This window comes from Halichoerus grypus, chromosome 12 (genome assembly GCF_964656455.1).
Source record: "Halichoerus grypus chromosome 12, mHalGry1.hap1.1, whole genome shotgun sequence".
In the NCBI taxonomy this organism is placed as follows: Eukaryota; Metazoa; Chordata; class Mammalia; order Carnivora; family Phocidae; genus Halichoerus; species Halichoerus grypus.
This window is the reverse complement of record NC_135723.1, coordinates 87,679,332-87,703,569: the sequence shown is the minus strand read 5'-3', so window position 1 is coordinate 87,703,569 and position 24,238 is coordinate 87,679,332. Positions and strand designations below refer to the sequence as shown.

At 41.0% G+C, this 24,238-nt stretch overlaps 1 protein-coding gene across 2 annotated transcripts in view; it reads right to left on the bottom strand.

Annotated features, from left to right (window-relative positions):
• EXOC4 (exocyst complex component 4) overlaps positions 1–24,238 on the bottom strand; it is a 729,394-nt gene that overhangs the window by 275,910 nt on the left and 429,246 nt on the right. The window contains exon 11 of one of the 2 annotated variants that reach the window (XM_078059577.1): positions 8,115–9,090. The exons of the other annotated variant lie outside the window; for it this stretch is intronic. Coding sequence (XP_077915703.1) covers positions 9,042–9,090 — 49 coding nt within the window. The 3' untranslated portion in view covers positions 8,115–9,041. Of the gene's footprint in view, positions 1–8,114; positions 9,091–24,238 lie in introns of those variants that run through there. 2 annotated transcript variants of the gene reach the window in all.

Genomic DNA, 24,238 nt, shown 5'->3' with positions numbered 1-24,238 from the left:
AGCATTTTTAAGTTCTGCCAATTCACCTTTTATTTCTGCCCTTAGAGACTCTATGTTGCCATTAATTGATTTCTCCATTCTAGCCATGGTCTTCACAATTGCTAGCCTGAATTCCATCTCTGACATCTTGGTTATATCTGCATCCATTTGTAAATCTGCAGCATAAGTCATAATCTCTGAGTCTTTTCTGTTTTGGGGGCTCCTCCTCCTAGTCATTCTATTGATGGGTGTTTGAGGGAATGTATAGAGTCCAAATTATTGACCAGAACTCAAGCAAGTTGCACCTGTTTTCTTGGGACCTTAGGGTTGCTGGCCTCTTGTTTTCCCAGCCTGTCTTCTGCGGGAGGGGCCTGCCGCGCTGTTACTCAGGCAACCCTGTTTGGGCGGAGTCGCCCTGCGCCCCTGTGGCGGGGGATGGGCTCAGCGGGAATCAGTTTTTGGGGCTTTTGTTCTCTGGCGCCTTTCCCTGGCGGCTTTCCGCGTCTCTTCCGGGAGTCAGAGCAGAAGAGACCGTTTCCAACCCTCTGCCTCAGAGCAGAGAGACGGCAGTCTGTTCTTCAGTGAGCTCTCCAGGCCACACCGTCTCCGTTTCTGTCCGTGCTGCTATAAACTGCAGCGGCCTGGGTTGTGCGCCCCTCCGCAGCGCCCCCAGTCCTGCCTCCAGGTCAGGGCGCGTCTCTGCCCTTTGTGCTTCTAAAACCGCCAGCCGCTCCCAATTCGCACGCGTGCGACTCCGCCGCTTGGGGTTTCCACCCCCGGGGGTTGCAGTTCGCCGGTGGGACCCCGGCGCACCGGGTTTCCGTCTCGGAGGCTGCAGTTCCCGTACGCGCGACCCCGCCGGTCTGGTTTTCCACCCCCGGGGCTGCCCTAAAGTCCCTTCCCCCCCCCCCCCCCCCCCCCCCCCGCTACCGGTCTGCGAGTCTGTGCCCGTCCGCAGCGCGAGAGGCTGTCACTCACCGGCGGTGCAGGATCCCCACGTCCAGGCACCCTCCCGCCGCCGTTTATCCTCCGATATCTGCCGGCAGAATCACGGCTCTCCGCTTCGTACCTCAAAACCAACCGCCTGCGATATTCTGTTTGTAGAGATTCAGATCTTCTTACATCTCAGGCTGGTTTCGTGGGTGCTCAGAGTGGTCTGGTAGATATCCAGCTCAATTCCGGGGACCAGTTGAAATAGGGTCCCCTACTCCTCCGCCATCTTTCCCCCTCAAAATCCAGGTCTTTGAATTTTGAATTTACTGTCTTTCCTACCACCTTGCAGATGTCACACAAAGAACAAAGGTCTATACATATGTATAACAGATCTCAAGGCTCTCCAGATTAGCAAAAGCTCGGTCAATATTAAGCAACTTCTTAGCTAATAGCAAGTAACTTACCAAGCTACTCAATACACTGGAAACTCTTAACTTTCTCGTTATTTCTAATATTATGCAAAAGAACACTGAATGGAACTGTACATATCTGAGATACAGAGTTTCTTTCCTAACTATCTTATAGGAAATCAGTCCTCTAAGACTAGGAAGTTTTTGAACTGAGAGCCTCAAACCAAACAGATCCAGTGCGTGTCTGCCTCAGTAAAATGCAGTACGCTTGGACCAAATCCTCTCGGCCCAGAGCATGCTGGAACTCTCCTAAGAGGGGTCAATGGATTTGTCCCCAACTTAGAGGCACCATAATGAAACATCCATGAGGCTTCTTGCACTAGAAAAGAGGGCTTCATATCTTCACTGCACGCTTAGAGCACCTCTTCTCCTTTTTAATGGCAGGAGTATCAGAAGGATAATTTTTTTTTCAATTGCGACCTTCTGGAGAAGTTTTTCAGAAAGGATGCCAATCCCAGTTAAAAACACCTTGACATCTGTTCAACGTTTGAAAACCACATAGAAATTGTGGGATGCAGAAAGATGAGCAGAAGTGAAAGTGGGGAGGTAAAATAAACACTTATTACGTTGAATCAACTGTTTGCTTGGCACTCTGCTCACTCATGTAGCCACAATCCCTCATTTAATCTTCACATGTAACCTATAAGGGAATCAGTACTGTCACCATTAAGGTAAGAGACATGGGCAGAAGTCACAAGGTTAAGAAATTCTACTGATCCACGACAGTTATGTTTTTTTTTTTTTTTTTTTTAAGATTTTATTTATTTATTTGAGAGAGAGAGAATGAGACAGAGAGAGCACATGAGAGGGGGGAGGGTCAGAGGGAGAAGCAGACTCCCTGCCGAGCAGGGAGCCCGATGCGGGACTCGATCCAGGGACTCCAGGATCATGACCTGAGCCGAAGGCAGTCGCTTAACCAACTGAGCCACCCAGGCGCCCCGACAGTTATGTTTTTATGGCTACAAAAATCAAAAGAAAACTAAGAAACTTTGAAGTACTTTTGAGAGGTCCCATAGTTGGTAAATCCTGGGACTGTGAGGGCCACTAAAAGCAGAAATGTCTAGCAGAAATCTGTCAAACTGCTTTGAGAGAACATTTTTCTCCATAGTCCTTTCCCCAAGATTTGTTCTTAATAAAAGGGCTCTAATTTTCCTCTCTTAAAGGTGCGTGGTGTTGCAATTTTTTTTTTTTTTTTTTCTTTGTTGTTGTCGCTGTTTTGCTGAATACTCAGGTAACTTTTCTTTCTTGGAAAACATTAAAATGCAAGCAGCCCTGTATAAAAGCAACACCAGCTGCTAGCGTTTATTAAGCACTCTTCTAAAACTTGCATATTAATGCATCTAATCCTTCTAACAACGCCATGAAGTCACTTTACAGATGAGCAAATGGGCACCGGGAGGTTAAGGAATCTACTTACCGTCATATTGCTAGCAAGTTAAAGGAACCAGTGGTCTAATTCCCTTTTTTAGGATTTTAAAACTGGGCTCTTTACCACTTAATTCATTCAATAAAGCAACCAACATAACTGAACATTTTTCTTGTTGCTGCTAGGTACTATGCTAGGTGAAGGGGATCCGGAGAGGAAAGGCATGGTACTGAGTCCTTAGGGCAGACACATAAAAAGACAGTGAACAAACTATACTCCAAACTTTCATTTGGTAGAGCTGGGTGACTTACAAAGAGACAACCATTTATACTTGGTGCTCAGTCCTGTTTTAAATAAACCTAACCACCATTCATAAGTTTCTGTGTGGTCCCCAGGCTAGCAGCACCAACTCCACCTGGAAACTTCTCAGAAATGCAGATGTCCATGGTTCTAGGTAGACATGCCACCTTTGGCCAGGCAGACATCCTGACTTTATATATTGATGTCCAGAAAACAATTATTCTCCTTCCACATTATAAAAGCAATACATGTTAATTGCAAAACAATGAAATGTACAAAGGAAATAACCATTGTCAATGTTTTGGTGCATTTTCTTATTAGAGACTATATAGTTAAGATCACATTGTATATACCATTCCGATTCTACTTTATTCCCTTCTTATATCCCAGACCCTTTTCAGTATCATTAAAAACACTTGGTAAAGGGACGCCTGGGTGGCTCTGTCGGTTAAGCGTCTGCCTTTGGCTTAGGTCATGATCCCAGATCAAGTCCCGCATTGGGCTCCTTGCTCAGAGGGGAGTCTGCTTCTCCCTCTGGTTGCTGCACCCCCTGCTCAATCTCTCTGACAAGTAAACAAATAAAATCTTTAAAAAAAAACCACACTTGGTAAATAGCATTTTAGTTATTATATAACACTATGTCATATGGCTGTAGCACAATACCATTCCCCTACTGCTAGTTTGTTTCCAATTTTCTGCAGTTATAAGCAAGCTGCTGCGAACATATTTGTGCAAAAATATTTACTCACATATCAGTGTACTACCTGGATATAAATATCTGTAAGTGAAAAACACTAAGTTTAAATATTTCCATACTTAGTGGTTGTATCAATCAACGATCCCCCTGGCAGAATAGAAGACTACCTGTTAGTTTACCATTTGACAAGGGTAAGGAAATGGTTTAAGGTTCAGTTTTTTGTTTCTAATAATGTTTAATATTGACCAGCCATTTATGACATTTTTACACATACAGGCTCTCACTTATTGATTTTTACTATTTAACTGAAGCCATATGAAATTGCCCTTTTATAGGTAAAATATAGTTGAGAGTCAGCAATTTCATTTTGTTCAAATCGAATAGGTTAACTTTCAGGATCTGAAATTTTATCACTTAAGATGAAAATTCTATCACTGTATACTGGGACAGGACATATACACGTGAAAACAAGAAAAAAAAATCTTGTCAATTTCAGTATCCTCTTGGGTCCCACTCAGAGATCTGTCTCCTTCTACAACCAAGTATCCAATGGGATTATAAAATTTATAATCCCATCTTAATGTTTTCCCTTAACAGCATGTCAGTTCCTAGAGTAAAAAGGAAGAGGGGAGGGAGGGCTATCAAATCACTGGAAATCCGTCCCCTTCCAATCTCAGAATCCTGTGTCTTCCAGAACAAGTCTCCATTCCTTTTACCTGGCTACCTGATGTTACCCCACATCTGTGCTTTTTCTTTCCTGTTCCAAAGATGTAGAGACAGAAGTCCAGACATGAGAGAGACAAACTCAAGGAGGCAGTGAAGAGCATTCACATATCTCTTCGTATGCTTTTTGCTCACTGCTTTTTTTTTCTCTTTTGAGAGAGAGAGAGAGAGAGAAGGCAAGTGGGGAGGGGCAGAAGAAGGAGAGAGAATCTTAAGCAGGCTCCACGCTCAGCACAGAGCCGGACAAAGGGCTCGATCTCATGACCCTGAGAGGTCACGACCTGAGCAGAAATTAAGAGTCTGACACTTAACCGACCGAGACATCCAGGCACCCCTTTTGCTCACTGCTTCTTGGTAAGAAGAAGTGAAGTTTCATGTGAGGAGAGAGAAGAAAAGCCTTCTGACGGGAACCTAAATTGTCCACTCTGTCAGTCTCTTCAGGATAGGTAAAAATCACTGTGCCCAGGTGAAAATGGTTTGCTTACTGATTAGTACTGCTGGTAAGTTATAAAGGGAGGTGGTTAGAAGTGAACCAAGTCATACAGAGAATACACTTACCAGCTATTATTTCAATCAACAAAGTTGATTTCACACTGAAAAGGAAGTCAAATACCAGTCAAGCAATATGGTGGGGTGGGAAAAGCAGTCAACTTCTCTTCATCTTTTCGGCAATCTGGGGTCTAGCCCTGGCTCTTTAACGGAAACTAGGTATGGGACTTTCAGGGAGGTGAGAGCCAATCTATGCATCAGTTCACTCTTTGGTTAAAAATTAAACAAAAAAGATAGTTTAGAAGCGCTCTAAAGTCTCCTTCCAGTCCTCAATTCTATGAAGACATTGACAACTGGATAATCCTACAGGCAGCCTCTTTTTCTTTCAACTCTGGCAACAGTACATTCTGCCAAGAGAGCTTCATAGCAAATCTTTCAAAGTAGGCTCTTAAGCACCCTTAAACTCTCACATATGCTAGAAAATACAAGGGTTTTTATGAGTTTCATGAGTCTATTTCAGATGCTTTAGAAGAAATAGTGTTATCCAAGTTAATTAATTCATTTCATCTGTGTGGCGCTATGCAATTGTTGGGATTTTTCCAAAAATGCTCCTCAGGGTATCTTCTGCTTACATTGTTTTGTTCAAAATTTCAGAGGTAAACATCAACAGAAAATGCTAATCTTCCTTTAAGACTTCTTAATTAGGGGAGGTGAAGCCCCAGTAGATTTGTCGTTAATACTAAATTCTTAATTTATCGGTTTGTTTGACAATCTTGATCATGCTCATTTTCCACCTTTTCTCCTGGAAGCACAAGTTCAGTACTTCCATGTAGCTCCAAGAGTCACCATCTTTGCCTACAGTCACAGTGACTGTCCTAAACTAATCACACCCAAATATTCAAAACTCACTTTAGTCAATCTGATCATTGATAGGCTGATACATGCGAATTTTGGTGTGGGGTTGTGAATGGGCTGTCTTGTTTTCGCCATCAAGTTGTAAAGGTGGGTATTACACAGGTCAAATAATGATAATGGAAAATCCAAGAAATGATATAAATATGTTTACTCTGTTATAATTTTGCTGTATCAGCTACTGCTTACAAATAAGGAGACCATTTCCTGGGCCATGTAAATATTTTTATTACAGAGAACTTTCTGTTGTCTAGAAAAAAGACTTCTTTTAAATTAGCCTGATAAGACATTAGACATGCTATGTTAATTCTAACTTCTTTCTTTTGGAAAGATTTTGTAGTAGAGTGGAGATGAAAGAGGACCAGTCAAGGTCTTTCCTAAATGAGACCTAGGATGGCAGAAGGTCAAACCAGCTGGGCAGAAGGGAATTCACTGGAGGAGCAGAGAGAAAGCGCAGGTGTGCGTATAGCATCAGATAGAGAGGTCGGGGGAGTGGAGACTTGTCCTGGAAGACACTGGATTCTGAGATTCAAAGGGGACAGGTTTCCAGCGATTGGATAGCCCTCCCTCTGGTCTTCACCCTTACTCTAGGAACCGACATTCACTAAGGGAAATATTACAATAGTGTATGTCCTTCCTTATCCTACTCCGTCACTGAAACCCAGTATTTTGAAAAAATTTCTGTTAAGAAGAAAAAAAAAAAAGTAGTACGAATCCTCAAACGTAGTTACTGTCCAGAAATACTACACCAAAATGCTACTCTCCTCACTAAAAAACACCAGCAGAGAAAGGACAAGGGTTCCTGAATGTCTCTGTTGTACAAATCTGACTCAATATATTTGCTGTGTCCACAGGGTCTACGAAGAGTCTCACTACATGGAACTGAGCATCACAACAGGATGGGTAAAAACGGAGGTTATCTCCTGGTGATTTTTCCTGTAAGGGATTTGACTTGTCCTCTCATTTTATCTCTGGTCAGACTGGTGCTGACCTGGAGGCAAGGATTAATTTTAACCTGTACTCTGCTCTTCATTTTTCTATATTTCTTGTGTCTTCTTTTCTTATGCTAGAGGCTAACTCTAGACCAAACTGGAAAGCAGGTGAAGGGTATCACCACTCACGCACTTTACTTTTCTTCTATTGGACTCCTTCCTGAACTCTGACCACCCTCCCTCCCCTCCCCACCCCCACATTCAAAGACCAGCACCCTTTCTCCTTACTCCTCTCCCTCCTTGTCCATCAGGACTCCGACTCAGCAAGGTGCTTCTCTCGGCTTGCTGGCATGGAGAAAAGGGGTCAACGACGAAGTGCTTCTAGGCCGCACATATCTGCTAACTTTATGTGTGGCACTACCCAGTGGGGATAAGAGAGAGGTCCTAGAGTCATGGCTGCAAGGTCTGAATCCTGGCTCTGCCATTTACTAATTGTGTAACCATGACACAGGTATGCAATCCTGATAAGCCTAAATTTCTTCATCTGTAAAATGAGGAAGGTCACAGGATTGTTGTATTTTATAAGGTAATACATATAAAGCCACTTTAGATCTGCGCCTGGGATACAGTAAATATGCACTGAAGCTTAGATATTATTTTTATTACATCATTTATTTGTTATTATTAATCATCATCGATTAGCTTCTCCCAGATCCATTAGAATTTTAAATTCAGAAAAATAATGTCTTCATCTAATATTCCAGGAGAAAAAGAATTATGTGGTCATATAAATTTGGGAAGTCCTGGTATAAATAAAAGTAAATGATTTTTTTTCTTATTATGGGACTTTTTAGGATCTTTATTATCTTAAGGAGTAATTAATCACTAAAAAGGGAATTAGTTGTAGTGTTTTCCAATCCTATTCTTATTTACTTATGGAATTATTCCCCTGCCTAGAACATCTCTTAACATTTTGCAAAACAGAATTCTACATAACCCATTTAGGGCAAAACGCCTTAACCTAGCAGATTTTAATGGCACAGTTTCAGGCACTGTTATAAGCTGGAGGGAGGGAATCTTTGGCATGGGGAGCAATCCCTGAATCTCAAAGTTTGACCATATTTAAAACTGCCTAGCCTATCAAGTTGCCTCTGGCCCTTCTCCACATTCTTCTCCACCCTCCAGAAATGCTTGGAAATTTCAACTTTTCTTAAGTACTTCAAATTGCCAAAGCACTTTAATTCTTGATTTTTTCCTCAAGAACAACGTGATCTTTATATTCTTTATAATCTAAAGATCGAAAAAGCACAATGTATCACAGAAAAAAAAATACTATATATTTTAGTTATGTTATTAAACTTCAAAGATTAAGAATCCCTTGGGTATCCAGGCAAGAAAAATTAATGCTACTTTATACATACACACACCTCACACACATGCACCCACCCACACTTTTCAATGTATAACTATATACGGCGTTCCTGTTCTACTTACAAAAAATCTATATACATACACAAAATAGGGGTGAAAAGAAGATTATGTGTTCATCTCCAATGAGCTCACTGCATTTGAACATATTTCACTACCGAAACTCTCTTATCCTAAGCGTACCTGCTGGTTTGCATGTCTGTCTCCCCTAGACAGCAGGATATGCCCCTTGGGGACAGAATCCTGGTCTTTTCATCTTTGTATCCCTAGAGTCTGGCATGGTGCCTGAGAGATCACAGGCATTCAATAAATATCCATTCAATTCAATGAATAAATTATGCATTGATTTAATTCTTTTATACTAGCTTCTTGACTTTCCTTCTGGGTCAGTCATAAGCAGTAGCATTTTAAAGATGTTTCCTAAAGAGTCCAGCAATTTAGAATTCCCTGACTGAACAGAAAATAAAAGCAATCCTGAAAGTGATCCTTCCTTCACCTCTCCGGATAAGAAAGCAGGATGTGGATCCAGTCAGCCTGAGTTCCAATCCCTGCTTCACAACTTACTTGCTGTGTCAACTCAAGCAAGTTATTTACATTTTTTTTAGGACTCAGTCTCCTTGTCTGTTTGAAAATGGGGATAATAACAGTACTATATTAGTCAGGGTTCTCCAGAGAAACAGAACCAATAGGACGTGATAACTCTTAGAAGAATCCATTATCTTGTTAGCACAGTCTCAAGAAGTCTCTTAGTGATGACTCCACAGTCTCTCAGGAAAAGAGCTGTTTGCTGATATTCTTCTCTCCCGTCTCAACTAGGGCATTTCCAAAGCTGAAGCATCCTCTTGATACTTCTTTAAACATCTAAATCACAAAGCAAACAACATCTACATCTTAAAAAATGAGACGCTTCATATTTTTTTTCTAAAACTACTTTTCCCTCCTGTCTTCTTTAACTCAGCAGAAAAATCCCAAGCAATTTAACTAGAGCCATAAAATGTAACTTATGTTCAATGGCTTACATTCAACATTACACCATTTCCCCATTATAATCACATTTTAAAGTAGGAGCCACTGCCTTCCCATGTAGGAAGAGGGTCTCATCTGTGTAAAGGCAGGATGTCGGGATCTGCTTATCCACTTACAAACAGTAAACAAAATCTTGACCAACCAATTGCATAGACAGATTTAGCAATAACGTACAATGAAGCTAGGGAACATATTTAGTCCTTTAATACCTACTTTTTAAAAAATTTTGTTTATTTATTTGGGGGGGAGGCGAGGAGCAGAGGGAGAAAAAGGGAGAATCCCAAGCAGGTTCCCTGCTGAGCATGGAGCCTGCCACGGGACTCAATCCCACGATCCTGACCCTGAGGTTCACGACCTGAGCCAAAACCAAGAGTCAGCACTCAACGGACTGAGCCGCCCAGGAGCCCCTTTAATACATATTTTTAAAGCACAGCCAGACAATCATGATCATGCCCATTTTCCCCCTTTCCTCCTGGAAGCACGAGTTCAGTACTTCCATGTAGCTCCAAGAGTCACCATCTTTGCCTACAGTCACAGTGACTGTCCTAAACTAATCACACCCAAATATGCAAAACTCACTTTAGTCAATATTTTTACGTAACTTTACAGTGTGCTTGATACGTGCTTTTTTAGAATTTCTTCCCATTTTCTGCTTTCTTGGTTGCACAATATTAGAGAAAGAGGAACCACATCATTTTTCCTACCTCCCAAAAAGGAAATACTTTCTGAATCCTGTCATTTCCATAAATTTTCCTTTCCTGTGCTTAGAGCAGAAGATTCTTGGTCCCCAGATGGTCTTGCATGAAACATTTTTTGTGTTTGTGCATTGTGGTATTTTTAAATGGAGAGGGTCCAAAGCTTTCACCACATTTTCAATGGGGTGTAGGACAAAAAAAGAAAGAAAGAAAAAAAAGCAAAGAACTACCAATGCCATCAAGGTTTATTACATTAAAATGGAGTCACAGACCGGCTACATTGTAGAAGGACTTTAGAAATAATCTTAGAGACAATAAAGCTCAATACCTTCATTTGACAGTTGGAACAATGGAAGTTCAGAGAGGTTAAGTGAATCTGAAAGAACTGTTTTTTTAAAAAGTGACATTATCAAAATAAAAACAAAGTGTCAGTGGAGGTTTCCTTAGCTATTTAAACATACCCACCCTCCCCCTTAACTTGGAACACAGGTACTTAGAGAAAACAAGCAAGAAGTGTCATCAAGATGGTAATTATGGGTGATTTATTTTCTGTAATGGGGTAATACTGTTTTTATAATGAAAATGATAATTATGAAAATTATATGGAAATATGAAAAAATATGATGTGTAAGAGGAAAAGCAGAATACAAATTAGTACATGTGGTAGTGTACGAATATATATGCAGGAGGAAAATGACTGGAGGCTATGGAACTAAAAAAAGGCTGTTATGTTGTAAAAGAATGGTAATTTTTTTTCTTCATCCACATATTTCACTGGTATCAATACTGTTTTCTCGATGATTTCATGGTGCAGGGAGCCACCATGCAGACTTTGGGGAAATAAGCTTGGAGGATGAAGGGGTGCCACAGAGAAGGGAGGGCAAGATATTCAGAGCAAACTTTCCACCCTGAGTCGACATAAAGAAATTACAAACGGGGACATCTGAAGAAAGAGCCTAAGAAGCTCAGCGTGTGTGGGCGCTGGGTTGTGAGGGTAAGAGAGAAGACATGTATTGTACCTATTGGCACAGAACCTAACCCATAATAAGCCTTCAGCGAATGGAATTCAGCGTTGCTGTTACTGTACTGTAACACCTTTGAAAAATTCTACACAGAAGGCTTACTGATTACTTCCTATGGCTTCCCAACATTGTGAAGAACTTTCTACAGCATCTAGTAGGCCTTGTGGTAACTAAGCTGGGGAATGCAGGATTTGTTAGCACTTGTTTCTGGTGGTCTTTGGTCTGATCCTCAGCAGCGGAATTATATTTGAAATAGACTATGTTTACCGAGGAAGGCATATGGGAGAAACGCAGCGTTGGCCTTTATGCCAAGATTTTCTTTTTCTATAGGAAAATGATCATTATCAAGAAACATTTACTAATCACCAACTAAAATACGCTGTTTATAAATCTATGGGAAAATGTGAACTATTCTTCCTTGATAACCGCAAGGACATGTGTGTAGAGAAAAAGAAATCAATTCAGTTTCTGTGAGCAGCTTTAGACCTGATCCTAGAAACAATACTTAGTAGCTCCTTTAAATTCTAAGAGAGAAAAATACTCAAATTTAATAATTATTAACTTATAATTTACTAATAATTAGGCATGGGATGTTTTATCCTATTTGTTGGCATTAAATTTAAAGTAAAACCAAGTTGGATTTTAAAGTGTTACTATGTATCTTTCATAGTACATCACCTCACGTAACCAATCAATACTATACAGTCATGACGGATGGACATTTTATCGCTGTAAAGAGCTACAGTAGGGGCGCCTGGGTGGCTCAGTCGGTTAAGCGACTGCCTTCGGCTCGGGACATGATCTCGGGGTCCTGGGATCGAGTCCCATGTTGCGCTCCCTGCTCGGCGGGGAGCCTGCTTCTCCCAACCCCCGCCCTCCGCTTGTGCTCTCTCAAATAAATAAATAAAACCTTAAAAAAGAAAGAAAGAAAGAACTACAGTAGTTTGTAGTGGTATCACTTGGTCCTCCTTCCTCTGACCATTCCTGAAGTGGGGGTATTCTCTAAGGTGTCACCCTTACTGAATAAACTCCCTAGTCCATTTCGACTATTGTCATGGCTTCAACTACCACCCCAATACCACAGACTCCCTGACATATATGTCCCCCCGCGACCCACGGGAGCTCCTGAGAGGTATTCCTAACCAATGCTCTCCTCCTGGGTATCTATCTCATCAGGACCAAGTGCTCCAAGGTCGAATCTAAACTTACCACCTTTGCCCTGAAGCCTGCTCCTAGTCTTACAGTCTCGATCTCAGAGAAAGGCACGGCCACATACCCACCTGCCCGAGGCAGAGCTGGAGAGGTCGTCCTGGCCTCCTGCCTCTCCTTCACCTCCAGTGGATGGTCCCAGACCTGTCAATTCTGATGAGACCCCTTCACTCCAGCCTTACTCAAACAACCTTAGTTCAAGACCCCATCGTTTCTCAACCCAAATGTTATAATACACTGTTCTCATTGCCTTTGATTTTGCCCAGTTCAGAATATTCTCTACACCAGTGAGTTAGTACACATGAAGGGTGTAGATACTGTCTGGCACGTTGTTGTTAGGAACAATATCATTTCCTCCTCCCTTTCCTCCACCTTCTTCTTGACATGCCAGCCATTCTTTGACTTCAATTCCTTCAATGCTCCCCAACTCGGAAAATCCAAACTTACTAGCCCTCTACGTAACAGGCCCCCAGGCTCCAGCCATAGCCCAATCTCTCCAGCCTCTCCACACATGCCCAGCACTCTGGGTTCAGGGGGTGACTTGTAGTTCTGCAAATGTGTGAGCATCTTTCCAATGTTATGCTATCGGCGTGTTCAATTTCTCAGGTTAGGATGTCATTCCTTCCTTGTTCACCTGAAGAAATCTTTGCCATCCTCCAAGATTTAACATGAATAATTGCTATGGTCTGAATGCTTGTGTGTCCCCCCTCTTCAGTTCATATACTGAAATCCCAGCCTCCAAAGGTGATGGTATTAGTAGGTGGGGCCTTTGAGGGGTGATTGTGAAAGTGAAGCCCTCAAAAATGGGGCTAGTGCTCTTGTGAAAGAGATTCCACAGAGTTCTTTCTCCCCTCTCCTCCTGGGATGGTGAGGATAAAACAAGAAGTCCACAACCCGGAAGAAAGTGCTCACCCACACAGGCTGGTACGCTGATCTAGGATTTCCACCCCCCAGAACTGTGAGAAATTAATTTCTGTTGTTTATAAGCTGCCCAGTCTGGTATTTTCTTAGGGCAGCCTGAACAGACGAAGACAATGGTGTAATGGTCACAGAGGCTCCCTGGAACTCCACGTGGAGGTCATCTGATTCCTCCTGCACATCTCTGCAGCGCTGAGGACATCTCCCTGACCTATGAGACACTGACAGATCTCATTTCTAGAGTTTTGGGTTGTTGTTTAGGTGGAATCTAAGAACAGCCTGACTGTTCGGTAGTATGCTTCCTTACTTAAAAACATCAAGTATCTTCCATGTGTCATATTCTTGGGTGTGCCGGTGATCCAACAATGAGTATTTTCCAGCCCCTGCTTCAGTGAGATCAGTGTAAGATAGGAGATTTTAAAAAATAAATAGGTACAAAGAAGACTACAGAATTGGTCTTGGGAGAGAAAAGTTATTCCAGCTTCTTGGTATCCACATTCCTAATAGATGAAAGATTGCTAGACTTATAAATTTAGGCTGAAAAGATTCAGAACACACAAATAAAGCACATTCTAAAGAGATTAAGCTCTTTGATCTTTGAAAGAGATGGTCAACACAGTGGAGAAAAACATCCAGAGTATTCCACAGGATAAAAGGAATGGCGTCAGAGTAGCAGGAGAGACCACATCACAGAGAAAGGAAGCAGGCTTCTCCTAGGCAGGGTAACACTAACAAAACACGGGGCCAGATGCAGGCAATGATGTGGGACGGCGTCCGACAGGGCGAGCGGAGAGTTCAAAGGTTCAGACAAGCTGGAAAACTCCAGACTCTGGAGAAAGACTTGCAAACTTTGCCAAGGGCAGCAAAGCATGGCCCTATTGTAGCTCATCTTCGATGACAATATCCCATGAAGTTAACATTTATTTGCATGACTTCTCTCAGTCTCCCTCCCCTGGCCAAAAACCAACCAAACAAAACTTTGATGGCTATGGACTGAAATTCATATATTAAAATTCATATATTAAATGTCACCCTAAAATTCATATATTAAAACCTAATTCCCAATGTCATGGTATTTGGAAGTGGGGCTTTTGGGAGGTGATGAGGTCATAAGGGTACAGCCCTTGCAAATGGATTAGGGCCCCCATAAAAAAGACCCTAGGAAGCTCCCTTGCCCCTTCTGCCATGTGAAGAATCAATAAGAAGAAAGCCATCTATGAACCAGGAAGGGGGCTCTCTCTAGATACTGAATCTGCTGATGCTTTGATCTTGGACTTCCCAGCCTCCAGAACTGTGAGGAATAAAAGTCTGTTGTTTCAGCCACTTATCTATGATATTTTGTTATAGCAGCCCAAATGAACTATGGCAGCTTCTCTTTGTTTCTCCCCTGAAATGCTCCAATGGCCTTCTGTGCGCACTCTTTTTTGCTCTTCAACAGTGATCATGCTTGTAACTACTTTAGTTTTAATGTCCACTTTTCCCACTATACTGCAGGCATCATAAGAGCATAGACCATGTCCATCCATTTTGACAGCCCTACTGTTGGCACAGAGCTGGGCACAGGGTAAGTGCTCCACACATACTCTGAAGGAAGGAACAAAAGAATGCACACACCAAAAAATGAACAAATAAAAAAACAAACATTCCAGAAAGATGGGTGCCATTAGTCCCATTCTATGATGAGAATATCCCCACTCTGCAAAGTAAGCTGACCGGACCACACTCAGAGAGACCGTGGACAGCAAAGCCAGTCATGAACCCAGAACTACTCAGACTCTCCCACCCATGCTCTTGCCTCTTAATTCCACAGTTTCCCTTCGACTGCAGCACAGTAAGAGCAAGCAGTGGGGAAAACCAAATTCATAAGTGTTGCAGACACATAAGTGAGTCCCCAGGAAAAGGAAGAGTAACTGGCAAAAGAGATTTTAGATGCTGGTCCTAAAGAAAATAAATTCGACAATTCAGCAGCTATCATAGAGTAGCTATTCCAAATGAAAGGAGTGGTAAGTAAGAGGGTAGTTTCAGGGGCTCCTGAAACTAGTTAAAATAGACAATTAGACGTATCACACCTGCGTTTTAAGCCAACACGCAAAAGCCAGTATGACAAAAAGAGCTGTCCATGAAACTGTGGTTTCGATGGAAACAAAGAACAAAGCCTAACAAGCACTCAAACCGAGATGCTGCTATATATGGAGTTTACTCACTTACGTCACCCACCTAACTTTTGCTTTCCTGCTTCAATTCAGTCCATGAAAACCAATTATACTTGAATGAAATGGAAACCAAACAGTTTCTTAGAAGATGTAACACCCTCTTACATGCTGACAAATCAAATTTGGGTGGAGGCAAAGCAGCAAGGAAATTTCAAACTATTTTGGGTAGTGTGTTTTCTTGGGTCTTTCCCTTACTAACCCTTCCCACCCCAGATATTTGACTAATTGGAACTCTAGATTTCAAGCAGAAGTCTTGAGCTGTAATTTGTTACATCTGCTTTAAAACGTGAGTGGAATCTCAAATGATTTAATTGTAACATTTGGGACTGGTGAACACAAGTGCAATTACAAATAACTACCAGAGAAATGCTAATAAATGTCACTTTGTTGGGAAAGGAAAAATACAGGATCCAACTTTACGCAAGCAATTAAAGGTGCTTTTGTGACCATCAAATACACTGGCCTTCCAAATATTTTAATGGTCTTCAATGGAAACGAGAAACTCAAAGGATTCAGTAAACCAGTCAGGATATCAATTACTTTCTCTTTGGTGGTCCTCCTCCATGCTAATCTGCATATGTGGATATAAAATACAAATGACTTCTCCAGGTAGTTTGACTTGCATTTCAAGAATCTTTGCATTTTCCAAAAATTGGTTTTCTCAAGTTTTTCCATCGAAAAAGCTCAAAATAAGTCTATAATTCCCTCACACATCAGCTACTCATCTCTCATGACCCACACTGTCTCACTTTAAAACTGGTCTCCCCACAGAATGATGTACCATAGGCATTTCTGCTTTCTATGTATATTCATTCCAGAAGAAACCAGTGATCTACCAATGGTACTCCGAATCTCCATCTAGGGAGGCACATATAAAGCCAAAATGAGAAACTGGTGTTCAATGGACCCACTGGAAAAAGTGTTTTAAGCCAATGATTCTTTTTCTTTTAAGATTTTATTTATTTATTTATTTATTTATTTAGTGAGAGAGCATGCGAGCAGGGAGAGGGGCAGAAGGAGAGGGAGAGAGAGAATCCTCAAGCAGACTCCCTGATGAGTGCGAGCCCCAATGTGGGGCTCGATCCCAGAACCCCGATATCATGAGCTGAGCCAAAATCAAGAGTTGGATGCTTAACCCACTGACCCACCCAGGCCCCAAGCCAATGCCTCTTATATATACTGGCACCTAAATATGCTTGAAATACAAATTTCCACTAACGTTGATAACCATGGCTCACTATTAAGAGCATACAGAATCCATACTCTTGGTGACAATGGGAGGCAGACGCAGTAGAGAAACAGAAGCCCATGTGATCTGAATCCCCAGATAATTCTAATGCACACTCCTTTCTCTGCAGATGAGCAGAAAATGCTAGCATTAGGCCTCGTAGCTTTCCTTCACTTCAGATAAATTTCCAGAGATCTCATTTTGGTCTCAGAGGCATATATGTTTAGTTTTCATGGCAACAAAATCTAGTGGCCCAGAAAAAGCCAGCTAACCTGTAGGAAAGGCAACAAAGAAGGGCAAAAGTATGTTCCCTAAGTAGCTAGGATTCTTCTTCTTATGCTGAACCTCAAGGTGGTGTAAAAAGGGGAGGAAATTAGTGAGGAAAAAAGATTCTACCACTGATTTGATGTTAAAATACTAGTTCACCCCGGATCCTGCTCGGTGCTTAAAATAGGGTATTTTAGACATAATACTATCCCTTTGAAGTCTGACCAGATCAGAACCACCTACGGCATAGACTGAACAGAACTTGAAACAATTAATTCACATTTTTAGAATTCTTCAGTCTGATTAATACATAAAGCCTTTTAATACAGGCTCCCATTCATCAGGATCCAGAGGCAGGGATAAAATTATAAAGTAGGTCATCTGGAGGAAATCTCTCTCCTTTTCACCACCTCTTTGGACTTCACTGAAGTCTATCAGCTAGGGCAGGGATTCCTAAAAGAAAGAAGAGCACGACACTAGACTCTCCTGATTTTAGTTTCCAAGTAATGAAGATCCCCCAAATTACTACCACAATGAATCATCTTTGCTGATATAAAGATGGAAGTGTTTCATATCTCTGAGAACGGAGATCATACCTAAAGCCAACTGTCCTGGCTCTTAAACCTACACGTCATGTTGCCCGTTAGCTGTCTAGCAAAAACACTGAAGCTTAGTACCCTTGTGCAGAAAACGGCTAACACAGTAAGCCTGAGGCTGCTATCTTAAGAAGGGCCTGCTTGCAAAGTTGGCCCCTGGCTAATATTTGTAAAGTGTTCTCACCTTTCTCTAACTGATAAGGGTGGTTTACTGTGCCTACATTATTTGTTGTACAAACAATGCGGTTTATGCCAAACACTGGGCTTTCCTTCCTGGAGTCTGAAATTTTGGTATATGCTAGGCAGAGGATGCCTATGTGACCAAGCAACCAGTCCCTGACCTTGGGTGCTGAATCTCTCAGACAGACACACTGTTGCATTTTCCTCCACATGGGAGGGAGAGAGCATAAGAGAACCAGTACATGAATTCCTACAGACCTTACCTGTGCTTTTTTTCCCCCTTATCAGCCAAATGTATATCCTTAGTTACTACATCACTGTAATAAATCTTAGCCATGGTACAACTATATGCTGAGTCCTTCTAGTGAATCTCCAAACATAGGAGTGACCTTGGGGACCCCCCCCAATGAAACTATGAAGTGACTTCCCAGTCTGGTGCTTTCCACTTGGGACTTCCCAATCACGTGGTTTCTCCCATCACGAGGGTGCATTCATTGGTAGGCTTCACATTCCGTCTCTTGAAGCTTGTCCTAGTTTACACATAAAATGTGTTAATGAAGAAGAGTCATTGTAGACCTCTGGGATCGATCTAAGGTCTTCCTTCAAAACCACGTAATTTTAAACAAGTAACCTTCTGAAGAAAATATCCTCCGGTTGATTGACTAATCCGAAGTATTAATTCTGCTAGTAGACATCTAAGGCCAGGTATAAAGATGTTAGCTTAATAACTGGTTAGTAAAAAGTATTTTGTCTATTTTCTTGGTTTTTAAATATTTTTTATAAGTAATCTCTATGCCCAAGACCCTGAAATCAAGAGTTGCATGCTCTACCGACTAAGCCAGCCAGGCGCGCCCTAAGAAAAAATATTTTGGAGTGACGCAAGCTTTGCAGTGCCTCAGCTCATACTACACCAGCAGTTCCCAGATCTGCAAATAATGGGGTTGGCCTAGCACAAAAAGAAGATTTAAGGGAAATACCCCTAGGAAGAGAAAAGCTACTGGTCTCCTAGCCTCTGAGTGTGGATTCTTTTCTTCAGTGTGAGAGCAGGGAGCAAAAAGTTAACGATCAATTCTAAATCTAAAAGACTAAAATTTTAATCAGGATGTAGATGTCGCAATCATGTGGTGATGGTTGATAGGCGAGAAAATAATAAATACTCTCCCTGGTTGCTGGTTTTTCTTGCTGAGTCATACAGATTTTAAACACTGCCTCAGAATAGGAACAGTTACGTTGAGTTGTGGGTAGAGAGGAGCAATAAAGAGGCTAACATAGATAGGCTGCATGCTCAGTGAGGGGTCAAATCGCTCAAACCGCCTTTATTTTTGAGCAGAGCAATTCAACACATAAAGGTCAAAAGATACATCATTATCACTTTACCAACAGACATTTCAATGTATGTGAACTTCAAAACCAATTCACAAATTATTAAATATCTTAAATATCTTGGCTTTTATCTTCAAAATACAGAATCTTTTACACTGACAGAATAGACTAGGGGAAATTCTTCAAAGAAGAATTGGATTTAAGTTGGATTTAAATGATACTTGAAAGAAATATGGAAGGAGGGCTCAAGGAAAACATGAAGAATTTGCCACTGAAATTTGCAATCCAAATATGATGCTTTTGCACTTTCCTGGGACAAACATCAACTTTTCTGTATCACTGTGTTATGCATGGTGGTCTTCAGGGATGGGAGGAAGAAGAGCATCCAGGGAAAGTGAACCAAGCCAACAGAGAACTACCATCTAGAAATGAAGAGGCTCCCTTTGCAACTTTTTATACTTCCCAGATTATCCTGGTTTAGGATAAAAGTCAGCAGGATGTTACTTACCACTTATTCTTTCTACTAAGTATATAGTCTTTATTCTATGTAGCTGTCTTTATTCTAGACTATGTTACATTCTATAGTAAGTGCTCTGCGTGTGTTCATTGCAACGCATTCCAATATTATATAAACAAAAAAATAACAGGTCTTAATTTACAGCAATAATAGAATTTCAGGAAACGGAATTATTAGCAAGTTGGAGTTGACCTGACTTAAGGACTCAACGAAAAGAAGACCTTCAGAGTGACAAAATGCTTTTCCACAATTCACTCCATGCATCTAATTTATGTCACTTCTACCACGGATGATGTAGATGCTTTCCTAAGTGCTGCTTGAAAGAACTTATCTTTTGTCTTGACATCCCTTTCCCCTGGTGTGGCTGTGCCAGGGTAACCACCTTCTTCTGAACCTCAGACTCCCTCAGCCTATTTTCTTCTCTCCTTCTCTCTGGCTCCTTTGTTTTGGCTCTCTCCAAAGTGCTTCATTGAGCCCCTCTTTAGAAAAGAGAAAATTCCGGGCTGACTTCTAAGAACCATGGTAGATGAGCTGCTGTCAGTCTGGCAGATGAATAAGGAATCATGGGAAAGATGGGCTGCATCTCAGCAACTGTGAAATTTTTTAGCAACAGATGAAAAGGTTTCTGCATTCTGTTTGAATTGACCCTGTGTGTATCGTTACAATCCTCTTGCTGAAGTTTCTTCTTCAAAAATGAGCACTGAATTATAGAGCTATCAGAGAACCTTATGAATCTCAACCCTGAACGCAAGGCCTACTTTTACTGCAAAGCAAAATCTCTGGCACAGAAACAAGTACCTCCTCCCACTCGCACATGCGCATGTAACTCAGCCTTAGGCAGAGATGCACCCACCAGGGCTCAGTGGGTGAAAAACATACCAGCGACTCTGGCACTGAGAAAATTAACGCTGAGTAAACCACTGAAGGAATCCACGCCTAAATTAGCCTGGGTACAATATTTTGAATTTAAAAACTGGAATATTTCTTCACTTACAATAAGGCTTTACGGTAATACGTAACTAGCAAAAACAACTGAAGCTCTCTACGTAACTCGGAACTGCCAATTATCCTCACTAAAAAAGAAGAGCTTTAGTATGTTTAAAACCAAATTGTGGAAAATGAACCCACGTAGGATTTTTCTAGATGGATTAAGAAGCTAAAGAAAAAAATTAAAATCAATAAAGGCTGTGAGTTGGAACGGCCACTTCAAAAAAACCAAGGCAACATGTAATGTAAGAAACATTTTCTTAGTATGTGCTACCTCACCATGAATTGCAGAGCGATGGTACGCCTTTGGGAAAGCTGAGATAATGTTTTTAAAATAGCTTTTGCCACCCTAGTATAACAGAAATTTTCTACTAGCATAACTGGAAAACACTTCCGGAACAGTAAGAGAAATAAATATATTCATTCAACAAACATTTATTGAAGGGATACCCTCTGGCAGGCACTAGACGCAAAACATACAATGGTGACAAAGACCACCATGAGTTCTTTCTCAGAAAACTTCCATTCTAGAGGGAGAGACAATCAAAAATCAAGTAAACAGATCAATAAAACAACTGTGTACTGTGATAAGTACCTCAAATTTACCAGCTCCCCACCCCCCCCAAAAAATCCTAAAAACAACAGCTAAAAATTAACAGGAGGCAATGGTTCTAAAACAAACCACAGTGGGTATTTTGGTCTATTTTATCACAGGCCTTTTAAAATTGCTTAAGTGCTTGTTTTCATAGTTGTAATCCTATGTCACTTAATATACAGTATCCTTCATTTAAAGTTCTCTCCTGAACATCTTCTATACTGAAATACATTACTAATGAACAGAAGTGTAAAAACCGTTTTCATTGTTAAATATGCTAACACTTACAGAGCACTGTGTAAAAGACACTTTCTATGTCAGCTCATTTAATCTTCATAACAAGCCTCTAAGATAGGTATTTCTATTATTCTCATTTTATAGATAAAAAAACCTAGAAAGTTTAAGTAACTTACTGAAGATTATATAGTTAATTTAGAGCATAGCTAAGATTCAAACCAGGTGGTTGGACTTGCACTGAAGCTCTTGTCACAAAACTAAACTATTACTGCCTTAATGGTTGCATAATATTCCATCACTCTTATTTAGTACTTGGTACAAAAACTTTTTATAGGATAAAAATGAAAACAACAAAGACAGAACATATGGAGTGGCATGGAAGCAACAAACACATTTTTTTTTTTTTTAATAAAAAGCACAGAAGCAGAAAAAAGCTTCCTTTGCAATTTCTAAATAAAATGGGTCTAGGGAGAAGAGGAAAAATGAGCTTTCATAAATTATCCCCTTGGCAAATTTCTAAACATATCTAATCCAGAAGTGATTATGTATTTAGAATAACTTTTTTTTAAGTAAAGGAACAAATGCTTATTATGTACTATTTTCACCATGAAAGCATCAGCTAGAACCTTCCAAACATTTGGGATCGTGGGCAATAAGCAGCAAAGAATTCAGCCACCAGATGTGTCCAGGCTTAGCTGCATTTGCAATGCGTTGGCCTCAGCGAATCTAAAGGGTACTTGGAATCTTCTGAGGGCCTAGACACAATCTCACAAAAATGCCGGACCCCAATCACCAATCAGGAGTGGTCTTACTTGCTGGAAGTTCTACATATAGAAGGGATTCCTGTATGCGAGCCAAACCAGTGGGGGAATAATATAAGACCATTTGTTATATTAAAGCTAAAGAACACAACTCTCACCAGAGCTCTAGTTCCATCTGTGTCTCCTCATCTCACTTTTCAATGTCTCTGCATGTGTGTTTTATTCACTATTCCCCATCCCCACACCGTAGCATCACTACCATCAATTAGATCTGAGTTCACTGAGTCAAGACCATGCACTTCAAACATTTCCTATTCCCCTAGAAAGTCTTTTTATTAAGCCTCAAGTAAAGATTAAAATGTAATAAAAGAGTTAAGAGCTTGTGCTTTGAAATCAGACTGTCCTGGATTCAAATCCTGGCCCCATCAGTCGCTTCTGTTCTACAAATGTGGAGTGGGGGCAGAGTTTATGATTTCCTGTATCTAGGTAATCTTCCATAATGCTTCATACATAGAAGGTGTTCGATAAACAGCTTCCTATTATATGTCTGCATATCTACATTTTCTTTGTATATTTAACAAGATCTAATTCTCTTCTCCATTTTTTTTTTTTTTTTTTGCCTCTAGGAAATATGTACCTGGCAGATGTTTAACAGCTACATATCAGCAGTGAATGAAATGATGTTGGTACATAATTTGGTTGTAAAGTTTATAAAGTGCTTGGAGCTGAGAGAAATAGTGCAAATGAAGACTGTAAATGGACATAAAACATGAAATATCTCTCTCACGAACCTACCTTTCTCCCTAGACTTATCTCTCCCAAACTAGGGATTCCTCTGTTTGTCTTTTGCTTTATTTTCCCCTTCCCCTAAGAGGAAGACACACCAACCTCATTTGCAGCAAGCAGCAACAGGAAGGGTCTGATTTATAGGACTTCCAGCACCAGGGCACAAAAATGTCAAAGTAGCTCCAAACCAAAGATGAGGCTACTTCACTTACGAAGCCCAATAAATGGATGGTAATCCCCGTCAATTACAGCCACAAAGAACAAGATCCAAAACATGGTCCACACCAGCAGCCATGAGATTTTGAATTATTTCATGGTTTGTTTGTTTTTTTTTAAAGGATGACATCTAATTTCCAAAAAGATCCCCTTTCTGGCGAAAATCCATCCACTGTCTTCCTCTGGAGCTCTGATACATGACATGTCACCGCGCTCCGGAGCGGGCTTCTGCCAGTGGTACGAACACTGATGGCGGGAGACAGGTACCGACAATGGCGCAGCTGCTGATGGCGACACTGAAATCAGCGCCTATTCTTCCCACGCCATCATGCAAAGCCCCTTTGACTGCTCTAAAACAAATACAGCTTAATTTTATTTCCTGCCTGGCTTTGTATAATTCTGACATGTCCTCAGTCAAACACGACCCAGTCCTTCAATCAGGCCCTATTTTTCTGGAGATGGGAAAACAAGAGGAAGCTAAAGTAATTATTGAAAACTCATAAGCAGCAGCTTTAGCCTAATTACCTTGACTTTCCTTTTTAATTTTTCCATCGATTGTCTCTTGTTAATATACAAGTATTGACTGAGCTGGTAGAGCCTGGTGCTGCTATGATAAGAACAGATGCCGTTGGGAAGCGAAATGTAATTAGGAGACCCGATGTTCTGTTCTTCCTTTTTCAGAAGCACACATGTACAGCACAGACTTTAGTTTGAGACCCTCTTAAGAATCACCAGCAGCATCACACAGCGAGAATCTTTGTTAAATGCCTTTGCTGTCTGGTGTGCCTTGGCCACCAGGGGGCAGCTGGGAAAGAGAAAAACAACCCCCTTTTCTTTGTTCCTCTTTTGATGTTAAAATAGGTTTCCCTTATTTTTCAGCACACGTTCTATTAGAACTCCCGGGTCAACAACTCCAGGGGGATGAGCAACCCAGGAATGAAGGTGACATCCTTTTGAGCTGCACGTGTTGCCTTTTAAATGCTGTTGTATTTAAAGTTTTAACTGGAAAATAACTAAGCAATACTGGGTGAGTGGCCCTGAATACTAATGTATCACTGACAAATGCTTTTAACAGTTCCTGATTCCTTGGTCAGGGAGAAAAGTGAAGTTTTCTTGCTGTAAAATATAAAACTCATTTGAAAAATAATTATTTCTAAGGGATTTTCAACTTTTCAATTTCTCATGTATCCACATTTTTGAGAACTTTAACAATATGTTGTAGGTTGAGAGTCT